At 51.7% G+C, this 17547-nt stretch overlaps 5 protein-coding genes across 5 annotated transcripts; 2 read left to right on the forward strand and 3 right to left on the reverse strand.

The window, feature by feature from the left end:
- Positions 1–1321: 1321 nt before the first annotated feature.
- Positions 1322–3351, forward strand: LOC100898234 (cyclin-A2). The gene is made up of 2 exons (XM_003737235.2): positions 1322–2162; positions 2534–3351. The coding sequence occupies exons 1-2, from the start codon at positions 1480–1482 to the stop codon at positions 3114–3116; spliced, it is 1266 nt and encodes a 421-aa protein (XP_003737283.1). The 5' UTR covers positions 1322–1479; the 3' UTR covers positions 3117–3351.
- A 1868-nt stretch (positions 3352–5219) lies between these two features.
- Positions 5220–6036, reverse strand: LOC100905946 (uncharacterized). Its single transcript, XM_003737205.1, has 3 exons — positions 5844–6036; positions 5612–5709; positions 5220–5501 (listed from the first exon to the last, which is right to left on the reverse strand). The coding sequence occupies exons 1-3, from the start codon at positions 6031–6033 to the stop codon at positions 5334–5336; spliced, it is 456 nt and encodes a 151-aa protein (XP_003737253.1). The 5' UTR covers positions 6034–6036; the 3' UTR covers positions 5220–5333.
- Positions 6037–6448: 412 nt separating this feature from the next.
- Positions 6449–9804, reverse strand: MAN1 (LEM domain-containing inner nuclear membrane protein MAN1). Its single transcript, XM_003737236.2, has 6 exons — positions 9473–9804; positions 9107–9318; positions 8594–8836; positions 8074–8489; positions 7616–7946; positions 6449–7480 (listed from the first exon to the last, which is right to left on the reverse strand). The coding sequence occupies exons 1-6, from the start codon at positions 9577–9579 to the stop codon at positions 6921–6923; spliced, it is 1869 nt and encodes a 622-aa protein (XP_003737284.1). The 5' UTR covers positions 9580–9804; the 3' UTR covers positions 6449–6920.
- A 1094-nt stretch (positions 9805–10898) lies between these two features.
- On the forward strand, positions 10899–15576 carry Set1 (SET domain containing 1). The gene is made up of 7 exons (XM_003737238.2): positions 10899–11067; positions 11303–11840; positions 11931–12177; positions 12344–13502; positions 13582–14358; positions 14476–14662; positions 14759–15576. Exons 1-7 carry the CDS (start codon positions 10899–10901, stop codon positions 15393–15395), a joined length of 3714 nt encoding a protein of 1237 aa, XP_003737286.2. The 3' UTR covers positions 15396–15576.
- Positions 15577–16025: 449 nt separating this feature from the next.
- On the reverse strand, positions 16026–16995 carry LOC100906093 (uncharacterized). The gene is made up of 2 exons (XM_003737206.1): positions 16827–16995; positions 16026–16325 (listed from the first exon to the last, which is right to left on the reverse strand). Exons 1-2 carry the CDS (start codon positions 16929–16931, stop codon positions 16104–16106), a joined length of 327 nt encoding a protein of 108 aa, XP_003737254.1. The 5' UTR covers positions 16932–16995; the 3' UTR covers positions 16026–16103.
- Between the last annotated feature and the right edge of the window lie 552 nt (positions 16996–17547).

Genomic DNA, 17547 nt, shown 5'->3' on the forward strand with positions numbered 1-17547 from the left:
CGATACAGTGTTCGAATCGATTCTCTTACGAGCTCGTCGATAGCTAGAAAAGACTAAGTACGACCAGAGCATACCGCGGACGTTCCTCTTCCTCACGCGTGGAGACTAGAGACCAATGGTGGGAAGAGATCGACCCGCATTCCGCCTGGAGACGAGATGTGATCCCGGACGAGATCGGAGCTTCGACCTCCCGCAGTCAAGCCATGCGTGTAGAATCTACACTGTAGATTCTACAGTGTAGATGTCTGGATCGACGCATTCGGTAACCAGAACAGGCATAGCGTGATGAACTCCCCACATTTCCCGAAGTCGCGTCGACGTTCATCTTGCGCTGACTTGGGACTCTCCCACGACCGAATATATGGCGCTCGGGTGATGCTCCGCTACATGGTCTCTCTCGGGGACGGATCTCATGCAATCACCTTCTCGAGACCAGAGGTTCCCGGAAGGGGGTCCCGGCTGCCCTTCTCGGTGTTCCCGAAGGTCGGTAGAACTGATTCATGCTATGATGATCCTCGGGGGATATATATTCGACATAGCTTGCTAGAATATCGACCAGCTGTAACGCGCCAGAATCTCTTACTATACTAAGCGATCTTGTTCAGTGAGGAAACGGGAAATATTCTTTGTCTGCCGAAGCCAGTGGCTAGTACTCTTTTAGAATGACATCGCAAGGGGTCCCGAGCACAGTCGAGGGCTTCGGCGGGGGTCCCGCACCGAGAAGGAATCGGGGACCGCTGCTTTAGACGAACGGACCTTTTGGCCCAGAATCCTGCTGCAGGGTTTTCCCAGTGTGCATCGGTCGTCTTAGGAGCGGCTGTATGTATGGCTGCTCTCTGACGGAGCGCCGGCTCCTTGAGATGTTCACTGTCCGCCAGCGGTCGATGCGTTTCGGGGGTGGTACCAAGTGATTGGCGCCGCACGTGGATGGATTCAGGATATAGCGCCGCTGAGCTCCGTCTACGGAGACGAGGAGTTTCTCATGCTGTGGCGCCGAGGAACGATTTTGAATGGGTGAGATTCATAATATTTTCATCGGAGAGAAATGGTCTCCTCACGGGGGGTTCGGATTCATTTATCGGCGGGTCCGAAACATCTCTGAAGAGCTCGAGACTGCGGAAAGGGGATTGGGAAGTGGCGCTCGACGAATATCGCGGCGACTCGTGACGTCTGCTTCTTTCGAACTTGGCGCCTCGCGGGACGTCTGCTCCGGACCGTTGGTGCCGCAGCCGCGGCGGCGGTGAGAGGAGGAGACAGCACCCCTTCGAATTTGAAACTCCCGGGCGCTCGTTGGATTTTTCGGAAAAGGCTGGCGACGTTTGGCTGTTTGTGGAGCTGTCTCGAGTCGAGAAGTTAGTGAGAAGTTCATGACGGGGAGTCTCACCGTCAACACGGTTTTCGCGCCGTGATCGAGACAGTCAATCGCAAGTATCTTCGACAGTTTGTGAAGTGTTTGAACAGTTCGTCCCGTCTCGAATCATGGCATCCCAGAGGCGTTTCATGGTGTTCAGCGATGAAAACCAGGTCCCGCAGAAGGTGTCCAATGCGAATGCGGCCAGCAAGCGTGCCCCTCTTGCGCTTTTATCGGCACCTAATCGGGGAAGGAAGCTTGCCGCGACATTGAAGCCCCTCGCCGCTGCCTCTGACAAGGAGAATCAAGCCACGCAGGAAACCACCAACGAAAACTGTGAAGCTAATGAGCTGCCTGCGGCTGTAGTGGAAAAGGACAATGAGGCAGCGAAACCCAAATCGGTGGCGGGAGACGAGAAGCCGAAAAGGAGCGAAAACGAAAAGGACGGAGCCCCGACTCAACGGGTCCCCCTCAAAGTTCTCGACGAGGTCATGTTCTCTCCTGCTTCTGTGGGCTCGCCCATGGTCGTGTCGCCCATGCCCGAAAGCGTTCAACAGGAAGATAGAGAAGAGCTCACGATCAACGAGGAGATGTTCGACGATGAGTTTTTCACAGAACAATATGGAGACTCGCATTTTGCTTACATGAAAGAGTTGGAGGTTAAACTTAGAGCTCGTCCAGAATACATGTCCCGTCAGCGAGACATTTCGTCAACGATGCGTAGTGTACTCGTAGACTGGTTGGTCGAAGTCAACGAAGAGTACGGTATGTCGGATGAAACACTGTTTCTCGCAGTTTCCTTCATCGACCGGTAAGTCTATTTCTCGATTTGGCTGGGGCTGAACACCCGAACATACGAGTCGACGACCGGCTCGTGAATACGAGCTCTGCGAGATTTCCATCAGAAGAATGTGATTCTAATCGTGTTATCATAATAATTCTCGCTAGGATAATCATTTCGAATACTCGAACGGACGAAGTGGCTTTGCGCGCGCTCCATGCTCAATATCGCATTTTGCCTCCCCCTCTCCTTCCCGACTCGCTTTCTTCGCAGGCCTGAGATGCAGCCAGAAGTCGGCGACATCTGCTTGTCGATAGATCGTCGAGCAAACATTCCCGTGGCTCTTCCCAATCTAGAGACATGCATTAGGCTGGAGTATCTAAAAGCCCGATGTCTTCCAGGTTCCTCTCCGTTATGTCAGTGGTGCGGAGCAAATTGCAACTCGTAGGAACCGCGGCCATGCTTGTTGCGTCGAAGGTCGAGGAGATCTACCCTCCAGAACTGGCTCAATATGTCTACGTGACGGACGACACATATACTGGCTCCCAAATCATCCGGATGGAAGCACTTCTACTGAACACATTAGGATTTTCTCTCGGTGCTGCTCATTCTTTAGCTTTTGTCCGCCGTCTATCCGTGAGGGCGAAAGTCAGTCGCCGAGTCGCACACTTGGCTCAATACATTTGCGAGCTTTCGCTCATGACAGATTCCTCATTGATGTACAAACCGAGCGAGATCGCGGCCGGGGCCTTGCTTATCGCTCTGGATCAGACGAACAATAGTTCGCACATGTGGACCGACGAGGTCGAACGATTCGCAGATATAGACAAGTTGACTTTGAAAACAGTGGTCAACTTCCTGCATAAACTGTTAGTCGCCGCACCGAATTCCCAGCATAAGGCCACGACAGAGAAGTACTGTCATGTGAGGTACTCTTCGGTCGCCATGTTTCCCACGAAAACTGACCCGCCGAGACTGATCTGAAGCGTGAAGATCCTAGGACACGACAGGAACCGTGTTAATTCGGTAGATCAGTATTCTGTGTTAAAAAATTATCTCATAGTTATCCTAGCGCTAAAAACTGCCAAGTGGGACCTCTCCCTTGCAATCGTATCGGAGTTCTTCATGAAACAAAGTTATTCTACATCGGAGTGCGTGTAGTCTGGAGTCAAAAACATCGTCTTCTCTCTCTAGAGCAAAATCGTGATGCGCTTAATGCCTGCAGGAAATTGTGGTGCAAAATCAAGAACCAGTGCAAGCATTTTCTTCTTCACTCGCGCACGGAACCAACATGACCGACGGAGCATTCGAGGTATCCGCGAAGTGGGTCGTCATTAGAGTATGCTGATATCACACTCTCGCTCTTCGATCCAGAACTGAGGACCCTCTGCCGGGGCAGTTTCCTCGCCAAGACATTGTGTTCAGTATGATATGGCTCGCTGGGAATCGAGCAGTGTATAATTCACCAGGCAAGTCTCTTCCAGTATTTCATTCTGGACACCTGTGGCCGGCAGGAGCGTTGTATCTAATTATGATTTCCGGTCGGAATCCACGGATACAATGCGGAGTTGTCGCGGTGAAGACACGTATTCGGAGTCAGTCTCTAATTGTGAGTAGAGAATGCTCCGGAGCGTTCGGCCAGTAAATTACCCCGGCTTCGTTATGCTGGGATCTGCGGAAGCTTTCGCGATGGCTGCGCCGCAATTCTTCACACCTACGGATCTCACGCTTCTTCCTCTCTTGCGGTCTGCAGGAAAACAGTGGTGCGATATAACCCTATGTGTATATAGTGCGAATGAGGAATACGTCCGAATCGAGGTCTTCCTGAACTTATGTAACAGGAATGGATCTTACTGATGAGCGAGATTGCGAACTGACTGAGTACTGTGCCTCGCACACTCTTATAGTGCGTTTGTTATGGTAACTGATATGGCTCTTAGAGATGCGTATGCATTGGATTGAATAAACTCGATCCCCGACGCGGTTTAGATGGCGGAGTAATGAGCCACTCGTGAGCTCATTGCAGACGGGAGCGATGAATCGCTAGATGTCTGAGGACAACGACAGGTTTCGCTACTCACCTCATTATCGAAGGAAGGTCGACAAATGTAGCAAGACCCACATTTAACGGGAATGCTGATGGAGCTAAGATAGATTCATATCTCTAATAAAGAAGCACTTTTCTGCCAGAAAACAACCTCACGGTATTTTTATTTAGTAATTCCCATGATTCGAGAGCCGAGAGAAATCATGCATTAGGGCAATGTACATATTACGCATGTATTCTGGATCGGGACAAATGCGAACACGTATGGGAGCCATGCGCTCACAAGAGAGCTGAAGAGCGAGATACAAGCGCTCGTTCGAACATGAGCGCTCATTAGGCTGGAGCTTCCGCATCGCTTTAAGAAAATCCGTTGTTTGAGATATCTCACGTCAGTATTGTACCGGCTCTGCATGACAACCCGATTCAGATGCTCCAGAGGAAGTCGAGGCTAGATGGGAGTTGAGGTGTCTCTGTATCTGTTTCCCGGCCTCTCCCGTTTTCGGAGCATCGAGGGCATATTAGATAGAATCTCATTCTCACTTTATATGTACAGTACCAGCCTGTGGAGCTTAGGCCTGCGGCCGCGCTACACAATGAATACCTCACGACGGAAATATTGAGCGATTGCTCAAATTAGTCGAAATATCCTCGCTGCCGATGGATCGGGCCTGATTCCGATAGCGCTCAATCAGTAGACAGACTCGACAGTAGAGAGGAGTCAAATCTCAGGTCTCCCTGTCATTTTCGGAAAGTCGGATCGACCGTATCTCAGACACTCGGATCCATCGGGATCGGGAATGTATGGATGGGACTTCGTAGTCGAGAGCCCGTTATCTGTGACCCCGGTAACGTTCGGGGATGCCAGGCGAGCCGCCGCGACGGGCCAAGTGATACAACTGGGAGGCAGCGTGAGAGGCGAGGCAGATCCCCGCGATGGGTCATTTCGTCGAATGCGGGATGAGATGCTCAACCTGAGCACGCTGCCCTGCCTCCACGTCAACTACCGATGCTCTGAGGAGAATTTCAAGATTTCTGGAGACTTTTGCGATCACGGACAGTCGCGCTTTATTAGTCAGGGAACCACGGCGGCTCGCTTAAATGTATGCGCATCAGCGGAGGCGGGCGGGGATCGGTAGGATTCGAGAAACAAAATCTCAATAAGGTATGGCAGACTCCCCCGATTCGATTTTCCCGATCAGCTCGGACAGGCTTTTCTCTGACTTCTCCCGGTCCGCGGATGAGTATAGAGCCTGGGCTTCAATGATGTCGAGTTTGAGCATTCGGATCAATTTCTTTGTCACGGTGCGACCTGTGCCAGCGACCTGGAATACGCGGAGAACACCCAAATGATCGAGATGGAATCTTACACGGTCATCGTCGGGCTTGAATTCTTCCCTAGATGATCTGCCGTCCGTTCTGATCAGCGTCTTACCTGACAAATTGTAAAGTGAAAATCCCCAATCGAGGTATTTGTCACAGCTCCACCGACTATGCGTTGTCCCGGAGGAGCGAATCTCAGAATCACTGTTCCTGGGGATGGTCAAAAGTCGATAGACAATAGACAGCCGATCGACGATCGATCATCGGATTTACGGCCTCAAGCGAGTCTCTCAGCTGCTGGAGATCCGAGCATATGGTCGTCGAGCGATAAGGGAGATACTCACCGGAAGCGGCGTGCAAATATTTCACTGTGACTTCTCTGCATATAGCGGCACCGTACGCACCGTACATTTTCTGAATTTTGTTTCGTACAGCTTCTTCAACTTCATTCTGCGTGTGTCCGAAGACACAAAACTTGTTGCCGCTCTTGTGCACAAGCTTGCAAAGCATGTATCGCTGTCTGGTGCGCACCATCGTGCACGTGAAGGGATGAGCACTGGATCCTAATTGCTCAGCTTCTCTGCTCGGCGCCGAAGTGGTCCATGAATCAATAGAATTCACGTTCTACGAGGGACTTCCAATAGAATACCCGCTCATCCGTTTGTAAGCCAAATGAGTACGCCGAGCACGACTGGGACTCTCGACGCGGAATAAATCAAAGAATTCAAGTCTCTCCTAGCTCGAGCATGTCCAAAAACACACCGGCGTGTTTTGATTTTCTCGACCGAGAAAGGGTACTCCGTCCCTCTCTCCCACAATGAAGAGCTCGATGCCCGATGCGGCAGGCCCAACCACGAGAGTTGAGAGCCGCACTCCGAGCTTGGACGATCGCGCGAGCTCCTTCCCCGGATCCTCCGCAATAGAACAGAAAACAATGAAATCAAATAAAAAATCGGAGAACGGAGAAAGTTGATAACTTTATTCTGACAAAGTGAGTGCTGTTATAGTCTTCGGGAATCCTGTGTAAAATGCTCGACATGGTTCTTGACTCTGACCTTTTTTCCCTCAATCGGATGAGATTGCTACCATGTACAAGTTTTGCACCCGAAACTCTTTTTGACGAGTCCAATAATATAGTCGACAATCCTTTCGACTGGGAAGTTCGTCTCTGAAGACGAAGACGTCGCGAGCCCCCAAGAATCCACGATGTAAATTACATATGTACAACGAGACTACAAGAATGAGAATAATCTCCCGAGAGCAGATTCCTTCACAGCTCATAATGTGATATGATGATATTAGCGGGAAAATCCATCTGTGCACCGTCGCCGACGCATGTAAGATCTCCTTCTGGCGAACCCTCGAGAATCGCGTTCGGACTCCTGCCACTATCTCACGCAGCAGGAAAGCGAGCGGAACATCTAAGAGACCTGTATCGGTCGAACGCAGCCGATAGAATCCGGAAATTTCTCGTGATAGCGTTCTTCTCGTAAGTACTTCGCGGTGACGAGTCGACCGTCGAACCAACTGCCGTGAAGTTTGTGATATACATCTCCTGCTGCTTGCAGTGAAGTCGTCTTAACAAAAACTAATCCGTCTTCCGAGTTCTGTGCTACATGAACATGAGTGATGCCGTGAGAAGGGCCGCAATTGTTGACGATAGCTCGCTTCACGTCATGTACCCAAGTATCTCCGTGCTCTTCTGAGCTATTGAACATGTTTCGTATTTTGAGGCAATTCGTCAACGGCTGCACTCGATGGTTGCCATCGAAAGCTTTCCCCTGCCAAACTTTGCCGCCTCCGTTCGCGTTAGGGGGTCGCAACCAGCGCCAGACAACGAACCACTCGCCGCGAATTCTTTGTTTCTCTTTGGCAACTCGCGCACTTTCCGTGGCTTCGAACTTCGCCTCGACCTCGGCCCATAGTTGCCTCGCGTGCTTGTTGTGCGCTGCGCTAGGGAGCAGCTTGTCGCGAATCTCCACTGAAATTTCAAGAATATTCGGTTGAGTTTCGCTGTCTGAGCCCGTTCGGTATATGCGTCCATAGGTTTTTCTGAGCCCCGGAGGCCGGGAGAGGAGGATCGGTGGAGACGAATGAGGGAAGAAAAATTACGCACGAACGGCGAGGTAAGGAGTCTCCGGATTATCGGTGGCGTTGTTGGTGAGCATTTCGGTTATGTCCTCAACGAGACCGTTGATCTGCCTTTTTCGCTCCTTCTGATTATGTTTCCTCCTCTGGAAAAGCCAGAACGATGCGACGACGAGCATCAGAACGAACACCAGTAGCAGAGTCTGGTAGAGAATCTGCATTACTGCTCTTTGCAGTTGGCAGAAGAGAGGCGGAGAGTAGGCTGGCAGCTTTATCGAGCTCTGCGTTTCACCTTCTCCCAGTTGCATCCCCCACTCAGGATTCTCCTGCACCAAGTATATCATTCCGTTGAAGACATTCTGGAAAGAAGAGAATTCTCTCGTGAGGAGTCAGGGAATTCCCGTGCTGCACAGGATCGAGGAAATTGAAGCATGTATCGAGCGCTTTCCTTTCGATCGCATTCGGAGAGATAAGGAAGATACTGACCGCTTTCTGGGCGATAACTCTTTCAGCTTCCGCATACGTCAGGCCACCGGTGGAATCCAAGCGCTCACCCCCATTGCCACAAAATTTCTCGAAGTTCTCTTGTGCTAAGAAACCCTGGATCTTCCTCGCTGAATCCAGCGATTCTTGCAGAATGTCTTCTTCAATGCAGTCGTACCCAACCTCGGCTGTTCGCCCTTGTGAGCATAGGGCGTGCTTGAAGGAGGACCTGTCATCTAGGATTTCGGTTGGGTCGGCCGAACTGACCTGGCGGAAGTACAGAACAGCCAGACCACAGAAGAATAAAGCTGTCACGCCGACGAGGAGTTTCGGAATAGGATGCGACGGAGCGCTGCCTACGGCTGACGATGCGTGACGTCTGCTGCGCGAAGAGCTATTGCCGCCGTGTGTTTGGGAGACTGCGGAAAAAGAATACATAAGATTCGGAGGAGTCGAATCACGGGAGAGCAATTCACCGAGTCGATGTTTCAGTCCTCCACTCGAAGCAACCGATCGAGCTCACCATAGGGGGACCCATTGTGTCTCGAACTCGACGGTCTGTATCGATATTCGGATTCGTCATCGCTGAAGCCATTCGATGCGGAATAATTATAGTCGGGCGGATGCAGCGGTCTCCTCGTGTACTTGTTTCCCGCCAGATTCTGGGTCTGCGATGGCTGCGGCCTCACTGGTGAAAGACCAGTCGAGAACAGTCCCAAATCCTCTTGGAACTGGGTCTGTGATGAGATGTACATTGTTGACGACGCTGCAAAAAATTCGACGCTGAACGTGCGGAATGGTAATGAATCGAGACGGCAAGAGCGTGTGGAATCACAGAAGAGTGAACATGAGACGTCATCCCACGGCGAGAGATGACGCATTCGAGGCTTCGAAAATCGAGGATCCTGAGTGAAATCTCTCGCCGGAATGGAAGGATAAGACTCGACGATTTTCGCCATCACAGATAATTTAGATCGGAAATAAGCGAGAGGGGATATAAAGTCGAATCAAATGTTGAATCACGGCGAGAACTCACAGCTCGGCACCCGTGGACTGGTGTCTCGTTTCTTGCGGCTTGTGGTTGGCACTGGATTTTTTTTCGGAGAAACGCTTCTCCTAGGAGAGGCTGCCGGGACCGGACTTCCATCGGTTCGGGATGAAGCCGTCGAGCGATTCCGAACTCGATTCTTGGACGTTGGAGCCGTGGATGAACGACCTTGTCGCGCAGGCTTCGCGTCGCCCTCACGCCTAAGAAAACGAATCTAGCCATAAGCAGAGAATCTCGTCGAGTTTCTCAAAAGGCCTTTCCTCAACGAGCGGAGGCCGGAATGCTCACCCGTCATTCAGACGTTCGGTACCAACACTCTAAGCGGATCCGGCAACCACGAAACGAGGTACCCACCTTTTCAGAAGGGAAACATATAAAGGCCTCGTTGTGTCGTCGATGGGTCCCACATCGCAACCCAGTTCGGTGAGCCGGTGCCTGAGGTCCTCATCACTAAGCGCCATATCTTTGCCGAATACCTCCCAAAAAGCATACGCAGTCGGATCGAAGCTCGAGATGAGCTCGAATAGAACGTAGCAGTCCGACAACACCGAAGCAAAGGCTCAGATAGGCGATCAAAATGTCATGGGACGATAAGCGCTGTCGATCGTCGGTTATGTTCAGAAAGTCGGCTATGGAAGCAGCAGCAGCAAGTAGGCAGCCGAGTAGACGATCACCGTACACAAAAACACACTAGGTTGTTGACGGGCGCACTCGAACAGCAGTGTGGTCGAAACAAATCACGCGCACCCGGATGCCGACATGAATCATCGGAAGCTCGTAGTCTGTCTCCGGGAGGGCAGTCCCGGACTTGGGTTCGGTAGAGTTCCGGGGATCGTCAGACTATTCGTCGTTCGTCGCAGTCTTCGAGCGAGCAGGGCGACCGCTGAGCATCGTTGCCGGTCGACCGGCACTGTACGGGAAGCACTAGGCCCGCATCTAGGAGCAATCCAGGTCTGGGAAATCTCATTCCGTTCGATCAACTCTCCCCGCAAGCAGCGAACATTCGCCTCAGGAGTTTCTCCCTCATACCTGTCGTTGTCGTCGCGTACTTGATCGCAAAACAGCGCCTCGACCACGAACAACGAAGGTTTTGTCTTGGGACGAGCGACTCATCAGACTTCTAGGGGGGAGAAGTCGGGTCTGGAAGTTCTTCTTGAGGCGCTCCACGAGAGCGTCCAGCTATCTGGCTCGTCTTCTCGTGTGACGGCTCATCAGAGTGATTCCTCGGGATTAGTCCTTCAGATGTACGTTTTGTGGTCCGGGTCGACGTCGTCGACTGCTCCGTCCGCGCCGGCCGCGAGCGACTTCCGGGTGCAGCTAAGAGCGGTTTGATGATGCCATCACCTCTCTATTTTGTATGCGTGTGTTTACTACCACGAAGCTCAGCGATTCTTCTCTCGACAGAAAATGACGTGAAGTATTCGCCGGAGCAGAGTTAGTATCCTCAAGGAACTAAGCCCCACTCTGTTTTTCAGTATCCAGATCGCATCGGCGCAGCGGCTTGAGGAGAAAAATCACCGAGCTCTCTTGCCGCCCAATTAGCTTTTTTTCGAATGTCCCCATTCGAAAGTAGTATGATTTCGTTTTTTGATCTCAGCAGCTGCGAGACCGTGCTGGAAATTCAGCGGGGGAACCTCAGCTACCCGATCGCTCGTTCGACGGGCGATCGGCCGCAATCCTCGCTCCGAAGCAATTTAGGAGCAAGTCTCAAAGTCGGCGACAACCATTGCGCTCACTGACGAACGTTCTGATCTCGCCCGCAGATCTTCGACGCCCCACAATGGACCCTTCGAAAGGCCGAGGTCCGTCTCATTACTCGGCGTTCAAATTGATGAAAGACCCCGCTCTGGAAAAAGTCCACCAGAAAGTGATCCGATATGACGGGACCGTCGCAAGCACGGAGTCGCCGATCATTCCGCGGGACCCACGGACGAAATCCTTCTTCTGGAGTAAGTCACGAATGAGAGCTGTTTTCTCGACAGGTCCGTCATACGAACGGGAGCGAGCTCGAAGTTCCTCCGGCTTGTGGACGAATGATCAATGACAGAGACGGTGCTGTTCTCGCTCCCGGCTTTTCGACAACCGACTGATTTCCGCGCCGAAGTCTCACGAGCGAGAGAGACTCCTCTTAGCGGCTATAGGCTATTTTGTAGTCCTTGACTGACCCACCGTTATCCTCCGCAGCTCGAGGGAAGGCGCTTGAGCTCCTCGTACCAAGATTCACCATAGACGATCACTACGTGGGGGTCCCGCCGGCGATCGAAGTGACGATGACCAACCTGAATGACAACGCCAACACACAGTTCCTCGAAGATCATTTGCGCAAACATTATGGAACGATTGAGGAACTCGAAGTTTTTTACCATCCGAGAACGCGGAAGCATCTAGGAATCGCGAGAGTCATGTTTTCTAACACCAAAGCCGCGCACCTGTGCGTGCACAAGATGCACAATAATACCCTCATGGGCAAAGTGCTCAACGTTTTCTTCGATCCATTCCGGAAACGGTGTAAGGAGCTAGTCGAAGAACAGACAAGCGAACGCCGAGTGCCCCCTGTGACGGCAGCGTCCACCCAGCTACAGCAAACGCCGGCCACCACGACAGTGCCAGAAGCATCTACCGTTTCGACTCCATCTGTGGCGCAGAGACCTCTACCGTTCGCAGCGAGTAAAGATCTACTCACAGGGAGGTTCAAGAGATCCCCATCTAGTTCTCCAGAACGGTAAGATTCTCGACGCTCCTTCGACCAGGCGGTCGCACATGGGGACGGCTTTCTCATGAACGGATATCGGAACCTATGTTCGCCTTACAGACCTTACGAGCGATCGACGAAATATTCGCGTCCTCCTACGACCGATCAACGACAGTCACTCGAGAGTCGTATAGAGATGTTGTTCAATAAAGGAGGTAAATCGAATAGCAAACTCCCGCAGCAACCACCGCCTCAAGTACCGCCTCCACCTCCTACCAAAAAAGTACCGCCCAGCACACCGCCTCCATCTCCGTTTAGGAACAAACGAATGTATCAGAAATGGCAGCGATACACCCGATTGCGAAAGGTTTGTGGACGCATTGCTTAAGTTCGATCGAATCCAGCCGCTCCCAGTGTCTATACTAAATAATAATTCTCATATCATTATCATGATGAGGATGACAAGCAGTCTGATTGAGGCTCCTCCGAGAGGGTTTGTGTTCGCGTGCTGAATTTCCGTCTTTCCCTCTCAGGAGAATCGCCTCGATCAGTGGCACAGCTCTTCTTCAGCATCGGAGATCACTAGCTCGGAGAACGATTCCACTCCAGTATACGATGAGAAGCTCCCGAAATTGTCGGGGGCTGAATCTTTATCGGAGAGCTCGCTGCCCGACGACGACCAGATGAGTTTGAGTCCACTCAGTTCCGGGGAGGCCGACGAGGCGAAGAACTCGCTACCGAACACCCAGGTGGCGGTCCCCGCCGGCGCCCAGCCCCCTTACGTTCTCAACTATCCGATGTATGCGCAGCCAACGACGTCGGCTGGAACGCCGTCGTACAGTATACCTCCACCGTCTCTCTCGAATGCCGCAGCCGTTGCCGCTGCGGCGGCGGCGGCACCGTATAGATACCCCGGTGGCTACGTGCAGTACCCACCGGCGGGTGGCCCCCCGCCTCCATCGCCATATAATCACGCAACAGTAGCGCATCCCCTTTCCTCGAATCATGAGCAGTATGCTCCCATGTGGCCTGCTGGTCAACCGAACGTTTCTCTGGACGATGACGATCCAACAATTAACAAGGTGCTCAACCTGCTGCTGTCGGAGCTCAAACAAATCATGCGGCGTGACATCACCAAGAAAATGATCGAAATGAGCGCTTTCGCCACCTACGACCAGTGGTGGAACGAGAACGCTAATCGGGAGAAGGAGAACATCGAAACACCGAAAGAAGTCGTTTCTACAGCGACCAAGCCGGCCGAAGTTGCTGCGCCAACCCTGTCGACATTGTTCAGCTCCAATACTGACGAATGCGGCCTCGGCTCGCTACGGATGGCGCTACCGAAAATGCCTTCGTTCCGTAGGGCCCGTCCTCCGCCCCCGATGCGCGATGAAAATCAAGATGATTCTGATCGACTCGAGTCGATATCAGAAGGAGAGTTATCCACCCATCAAGATGTTCCCAGTACGTCTCGATCGCAGCGGCGCCAGCTCGCGTCGCGCAAGAAGCGTCGACGGAGCGATACGAGCTCGGAGGAGAGTAGCAGCGAGAGCGCCGATGAAGAATCGCATGCTTCTCGCAAAGTACCAACTTCTTCCCAAATCGATGAGAACTGTAGCGATATCTCAACTAGTGATGATCTCAGCGATGGCGAGGTCACAAAACGCGCCAAGAAGAAAGTGTCCGTCAAAGGTTCGTAGCAGCATATTTTTCTTGCGACTAATTCTATCCTGAGATTCGTCTGTTTTCACACTTTATTCTTCCCCCGCAGAAATCTACTCCTCGTCATCGTCTGAGGATGAAGCCGAGTGGGGCCGAAAGGACGATTCGGCTTTGAACATCGACGAGAGCTCCATCGACATCCTCGGAGATAAGAAATCTGCGCAAAGAAAGAAGGAAGTCCTCTCGGTCAATAACGTGTTCACGGACTCAGAGTCCGGAGAGGATGACGACACAATCTCAGTCACGGCTTCGCCACCAAAACCGAAAGAAGAGCCCGCGTATGACGGGGACTCGGCCGGGCCTGCCGAGAACTCCGAAAGCTTCTCGCCAGCCAAGGAGTCGGTGAAGGTCATGGACGACAGTGAGCCCGTGGTGGCTGACGAAAGCGTTTCCCACGTCAAGAAAGGGGTCAGATTCACCGATGAGCTCAATGTCGCCGGCGCGCCCGACGGGACCCCGGAAGCGGGCGCGAAAACTCCAGAACCCACAGTACCGAAGAAGAGAGCCAAGAAGACTGCAAAAGAATCGCCTCGGGAAATACTCGATCAGCCCCAGGAGCCCGAGGCTCTGGATGCCCAAAAGGAAAACGACCCCGTGTACATTGATCATAGTTATTGCCTCCCGAAGGATGCAGAACCAGTGAAGAAAAAACGAGAACCCAAGAAAAAAACGAAGCAAGAAGCTTCACTCAGAGAACTTACGGCTCTATTCGACTCAGCGCACGAGACGCCGAAGCCTCGGAAGGCGGCGAAAACCGCTGAGAGTGGTTTCTCGCCTCGATCTGATCTCGACGAAGAGGAGATCCTCAACCTCTGTCTCAGAAAAGGTCAGCGAGAGAATTTTAGGGAAAGGGTGGAAGGGGTTCCTGGCTTCTGGACCTTTGCGGTCCTCGCGCCATTCTTTCGTCGATAATGATTCATAATAATAATGATAATGATCCCAGGTATCGATGCAGAAGACGTCCAATACCTCAAGCGGACCTACGACATGCTGCTGCAGGATGAGAAGAACGGCGCGTGGCTCAGTGACACTCATTGGGTGGATCACGTGCCGACCAATATCCCAGACTTCATAAAACGCAAGAAGGACATCCGACGGGTACACGCTACGGGATGCGCACGATCCGAAGGGTAATTCCCCTGATTTCGAAACCTTGTGAAGTTTGGCATTTCGGAAAATCATGATCTCGTAGTAATCCTCCCTGACAATTTTTAATCGATTTTCAGTTTCTACAAGGTCGATTCACAAGAGAAGCAGCAATACAAGGCGTCGCATGTACAAACTCAGGAGGCCCAGGACGGAAAGAGCAACAAACCCGTGGTTGCTGCTTCGCAAATGTCCAGGGAAGCTCGATCAAACCAACGTCGACTGCTGACGATCTTCCAAGAGACCGAAGTCGTATCGGACCTCCTCAAGTTCAATCAGCTGAAATTCCGCAAAAAGCAGCTCAAGTTCGCCAAGTCGACCATCCACGACTGGGGCCTCTTCGCGCTCGAACCCATTGCTGCCGACGAAATGGTCATCGAGTACGTCGGCCAGAGCGTACGTTGCAGTGTCGCCGACAGCCGAGAAGTGCAGTATACCAAGGTTGGCATCGGATCATCGTATTTGTTCCGAGTGGACCACGAAACGATTATCGACGCGACGAAGTGTGGCAATCTTGCACGTTTCATCAATCACAGTTGCAACCCGAACTGTTATGCGAGGGTCATCACGGTCGAAGGTCAGAAGAAAATCGTCATATATTCGAAAAGAGATATAAGCGTCAACGAGGAGATAACCTACGATTACAAATTCCCTCGCGAGGAAGTTAAAATCACCTGTCTTTGCGGAACACCTCAGTGCCGAGGTTATCTCAACTGAGACCGAGTCGATCATCATCATCATTGTTATAAGTGCCCATGACCGCTCTCGGAGTTTTTCACCCCTGAGTGGGTGAACGAACGACGGGTTCGTCAAAAGGGTTGTAAAATTGTACATAGATACTTACTGGGAGCCTCTGGGAAGCGACGGGGTGAGGCAAGCTTGAGACGGTATCCGTGATTGATGATCAGGCATGGGGGAGTAGTTGACGGCTGGCAAAATTCCTGTTAGAATATGACGGCGGAACGAGGGCAGGAAGAATAGATACCGAACGAAGAGGTTCCCGTGAAATTGTTTTAAGCTAACGAAACGGTTCGAGTGTGCCTGTGGAAGGATGGGAATGGGGCTTGCTTTGAATGAAGGACATTCATGTATGACAATTTCCTCTGGGAAACTGTAATATATCGAGTCATTGCCTAGAAATAAATTTCCACATTGTGAGATGATATCACATCTTGGAAGTTTTGAAAATAAAGGGAGATATTTGTATACTTGTTGAAGCGCGAGTATTCCGCTGCCCCTGTTCAGGATGATCTCGTCGATTCAAGCCGATCGGAGTCATTCCCCATGCGAGAATCATGGATCACTTCGAGCTCTGTTCGGAGACGTCAAAGAATATACGGGAGAGAGTCTTTGAAAACTTCGAATTTATTCAGCGGGACCTACGTATCCATTCGATACGTGTGCAGGGCAAGTTTTTTATGACTATCACTTTCTATCAGCTCTCGGCTGACCTATTCTGGAGGCCGACATATCTGTGTTGAGGTCGTAGAAAGAATATTCATTGTGCTGGGAAAATTCCGGCACGAGGTAAGCGTCCCCAGCAGCACGGTTCGAATTGGTCGATGGTGTCGCTGAAGCTGGGGAGGCTGCTCTTTCTGGAGGTGTCTGCACTGATTGAACCTTCGCCACTTTTGGAACGGCTGCTCTCTGTAAGGATGATCGAGAGCGTCATCTTCAAACTCGGAAGAGGAGCAGCATTTGGTATTATACCAGCGAAAGTTGTAGAGCGAGATAATGAAGGCTGCATCATTTGAGGGGGAAGCCCCCTCACTGTCCAATTTCCCTCTAATACCCCGAATCCGACTCCTCGATATCGCTTTCGATTGGAGATGCTCCATCAGCTGACTTTCGTCTCCCACGTAGAAGTGGGAGAACATCATGTCTATGGCGTCCAATAATATAATTATTGCTCCGGCTCTTCGAGTATCTGCCCAGAAGCTGAACCGTTCGTAAGTAGATACGCTTGTCACGTCCGGGAAATCTCCATGAGCATGGATTCTCGGCATTTATCATCCGAGTGAGAGTTCGGAGAGTCACGGATCACCCAATTCTGGAGAGTCGTCGCAGGATTCGGAATCCGGCTTTCATCCAGCGAGGCTCAGGAGGAGTTTAGTGAGAGGCTCTCTCCCTAGACCAACCTAAACTCACCTCGCTCGTGCCCTGATTCAGTTCAGAGAAGTTCTTGAATTTACGAGGACCTTTATCGCAGAAAAACCGTCGAAACATGACGAGAGCTGAATATCTGGGAGACATTCTGTTCGCGCGAATCGCTGCGGCAACTCTGCCCTTCAAAGATTCGAACAGATTTCACACAGTTGTTTTGTTCGCTTCCGTCGTTTATGGTTCAGCGACGGAATCTTCACATCTCCAGTGAGAGTATAGGTTTGCGATCTATCGTTTTACGTTTTGCAAGCTCCTGCGCTGAACTTCCTCTCCCCGGACTCTCCCGAGAGCGGACAGATTCCTACTGCGTTTTCCTTTTCGTTGTTCTGGAATCGGAATGCCAGCAGTCTCTCATTTCTAGCCGCCAGAGAAGAGTGCGCGAGACGGCGTTCGGGAGAGAACGCTCCGGTCTCGAGACCCCTGCTGCGAACAATTACTAGAGACTTTCGGTGAAGTCTGCATATGTTTCCCTGAATAGTGGCGTCTCTCACATCGCATCATGGGACTTTTTCAGCGCAGTTCGTGGGGCGCCGTCAAGCCAGCAAGCAAATATTCGGGAGAACGGGCAATAACCGGGGAATCGATATTGGAGAAATCAAGAATCGGGGGACTGGAAGAAAATCGAAGCTGCTGAAATTCCAGCACTGAAATAGTGTTCACGGCTTGGAAACGAGCATTCTTGGCCACACGCCCTCAGCGAACCGCC

This window comes from Galendromus occidentalis, unplaced genomic scaffold (assembly GCF_000255335.2).
Source record: "Galendromus occidentalis unplaced genomic scaffold, Mocc_1.1 scf7180000075420, whole genome shotgun sequence".
In the NCBI taxonomy this organism is placed as follows: Eukaryota; Metazoa; Arthropoda; class Arachnida; order Mesostigmata; family Phytoseiidae; genus Galendromus; species Galendromus occidentalis.

Excerpts from the sequence above, each read along its gene's own strand:
- LOC100905946 (XM_003737205.1), bottom strand. The coding sequence starts at position 6,033 with ATGGTGCGCACCAGACAGCGATACATGCTTTGCAAGCTTGTGCACAAG. Across the intron at positions 5,710-5,843 it reads ATATTTGCACGCCGCTTCCG|GAACAGTGATTCTGAGATTC; the intron begins GTGAGTATCTCC and ends GACCATCCCCAG. Across the intron at positions 5,502-5,611 it reads TTCACTTTACAATTTGTCAG|GTCGCTGGCACAGGTCGCAC; the intron begins GTAAGACGCTGA and ends CGCGTATTCCAG.
- Set1 (XM_003737238.2), top strand. The coding sequence starts at position 10,899 with ATGGACCCTTCGAAAGGCCGAGGTCCGTCTCATTACTCGGCGTTCAAA. Across the intron at positions 14,359-14,475 it reads CAACCTCTGTCTCAGAAAAG|GTATCGATGCAGAAGACGTC; the intron begins GTCAGCGAGAGA and ends TAATGATCCCAG. Across the intron at positions 14,663-14,758 it reads GGATGCGCACGATCCGAAGG|TTTCTACAAGGTCGATTCAC; the intron begins GTAATTCCCCTG and ends ATCGATTTTCAG.
- LOC100906093 (XM_003737206.1), bottom strand. The coding sequence starts at position 16,931 with ATGTCTCCCAGATATTCAGCTCTCGTCATGTTTCGACGGTTTTTCTGC. Across the intron at positions 16,326-16,826 it reads TGAATCAGGGCACGAGCGAG|AGAGCAGCCGTTCCAAAAGT; the intron begins GTGAGTTTAGGT and ends TCATCCTTACAG.
- MAN1 (XM_003737236.2), bottom strand. The coding sequence starts at position 9,579 with ATGGCGCTTAGTGATGAGGACCTCAGGCACCGGCTCACCGAACTGGGT. Across the intron at positions 8,837-9,106 it reads CAGTCCACGGGTGCCGAGCT|CGTCGTCAACAATGTACATC; the intron begins GTGAGTTCTCGC and ends AATTTTTTGCAG. Across the intron at positions 7,947-8,073 it reads GAGTTATCGCCCAGAAAGCG|AATGTCTTCAACGGAATGAT; the intron begins GTCAGTATCTTC and ends TCTTCTTTCCAG.
- LOC100898234 (XM_003737235.2), top strand. The coding sequence starts at position 1,480 with ATGGCATCCCAGAGGCGTTTCATGGTGTTCAGCGATGAAAACCAGGTC. Across the intron at positions 2,163-2,533 it reads GCAGTTTCCTTCATCGACCG|GTTCCTCTCCGTTATGTCAG; the intron begins GTAAGTCTATTT and ends GATGTCTTCCAG.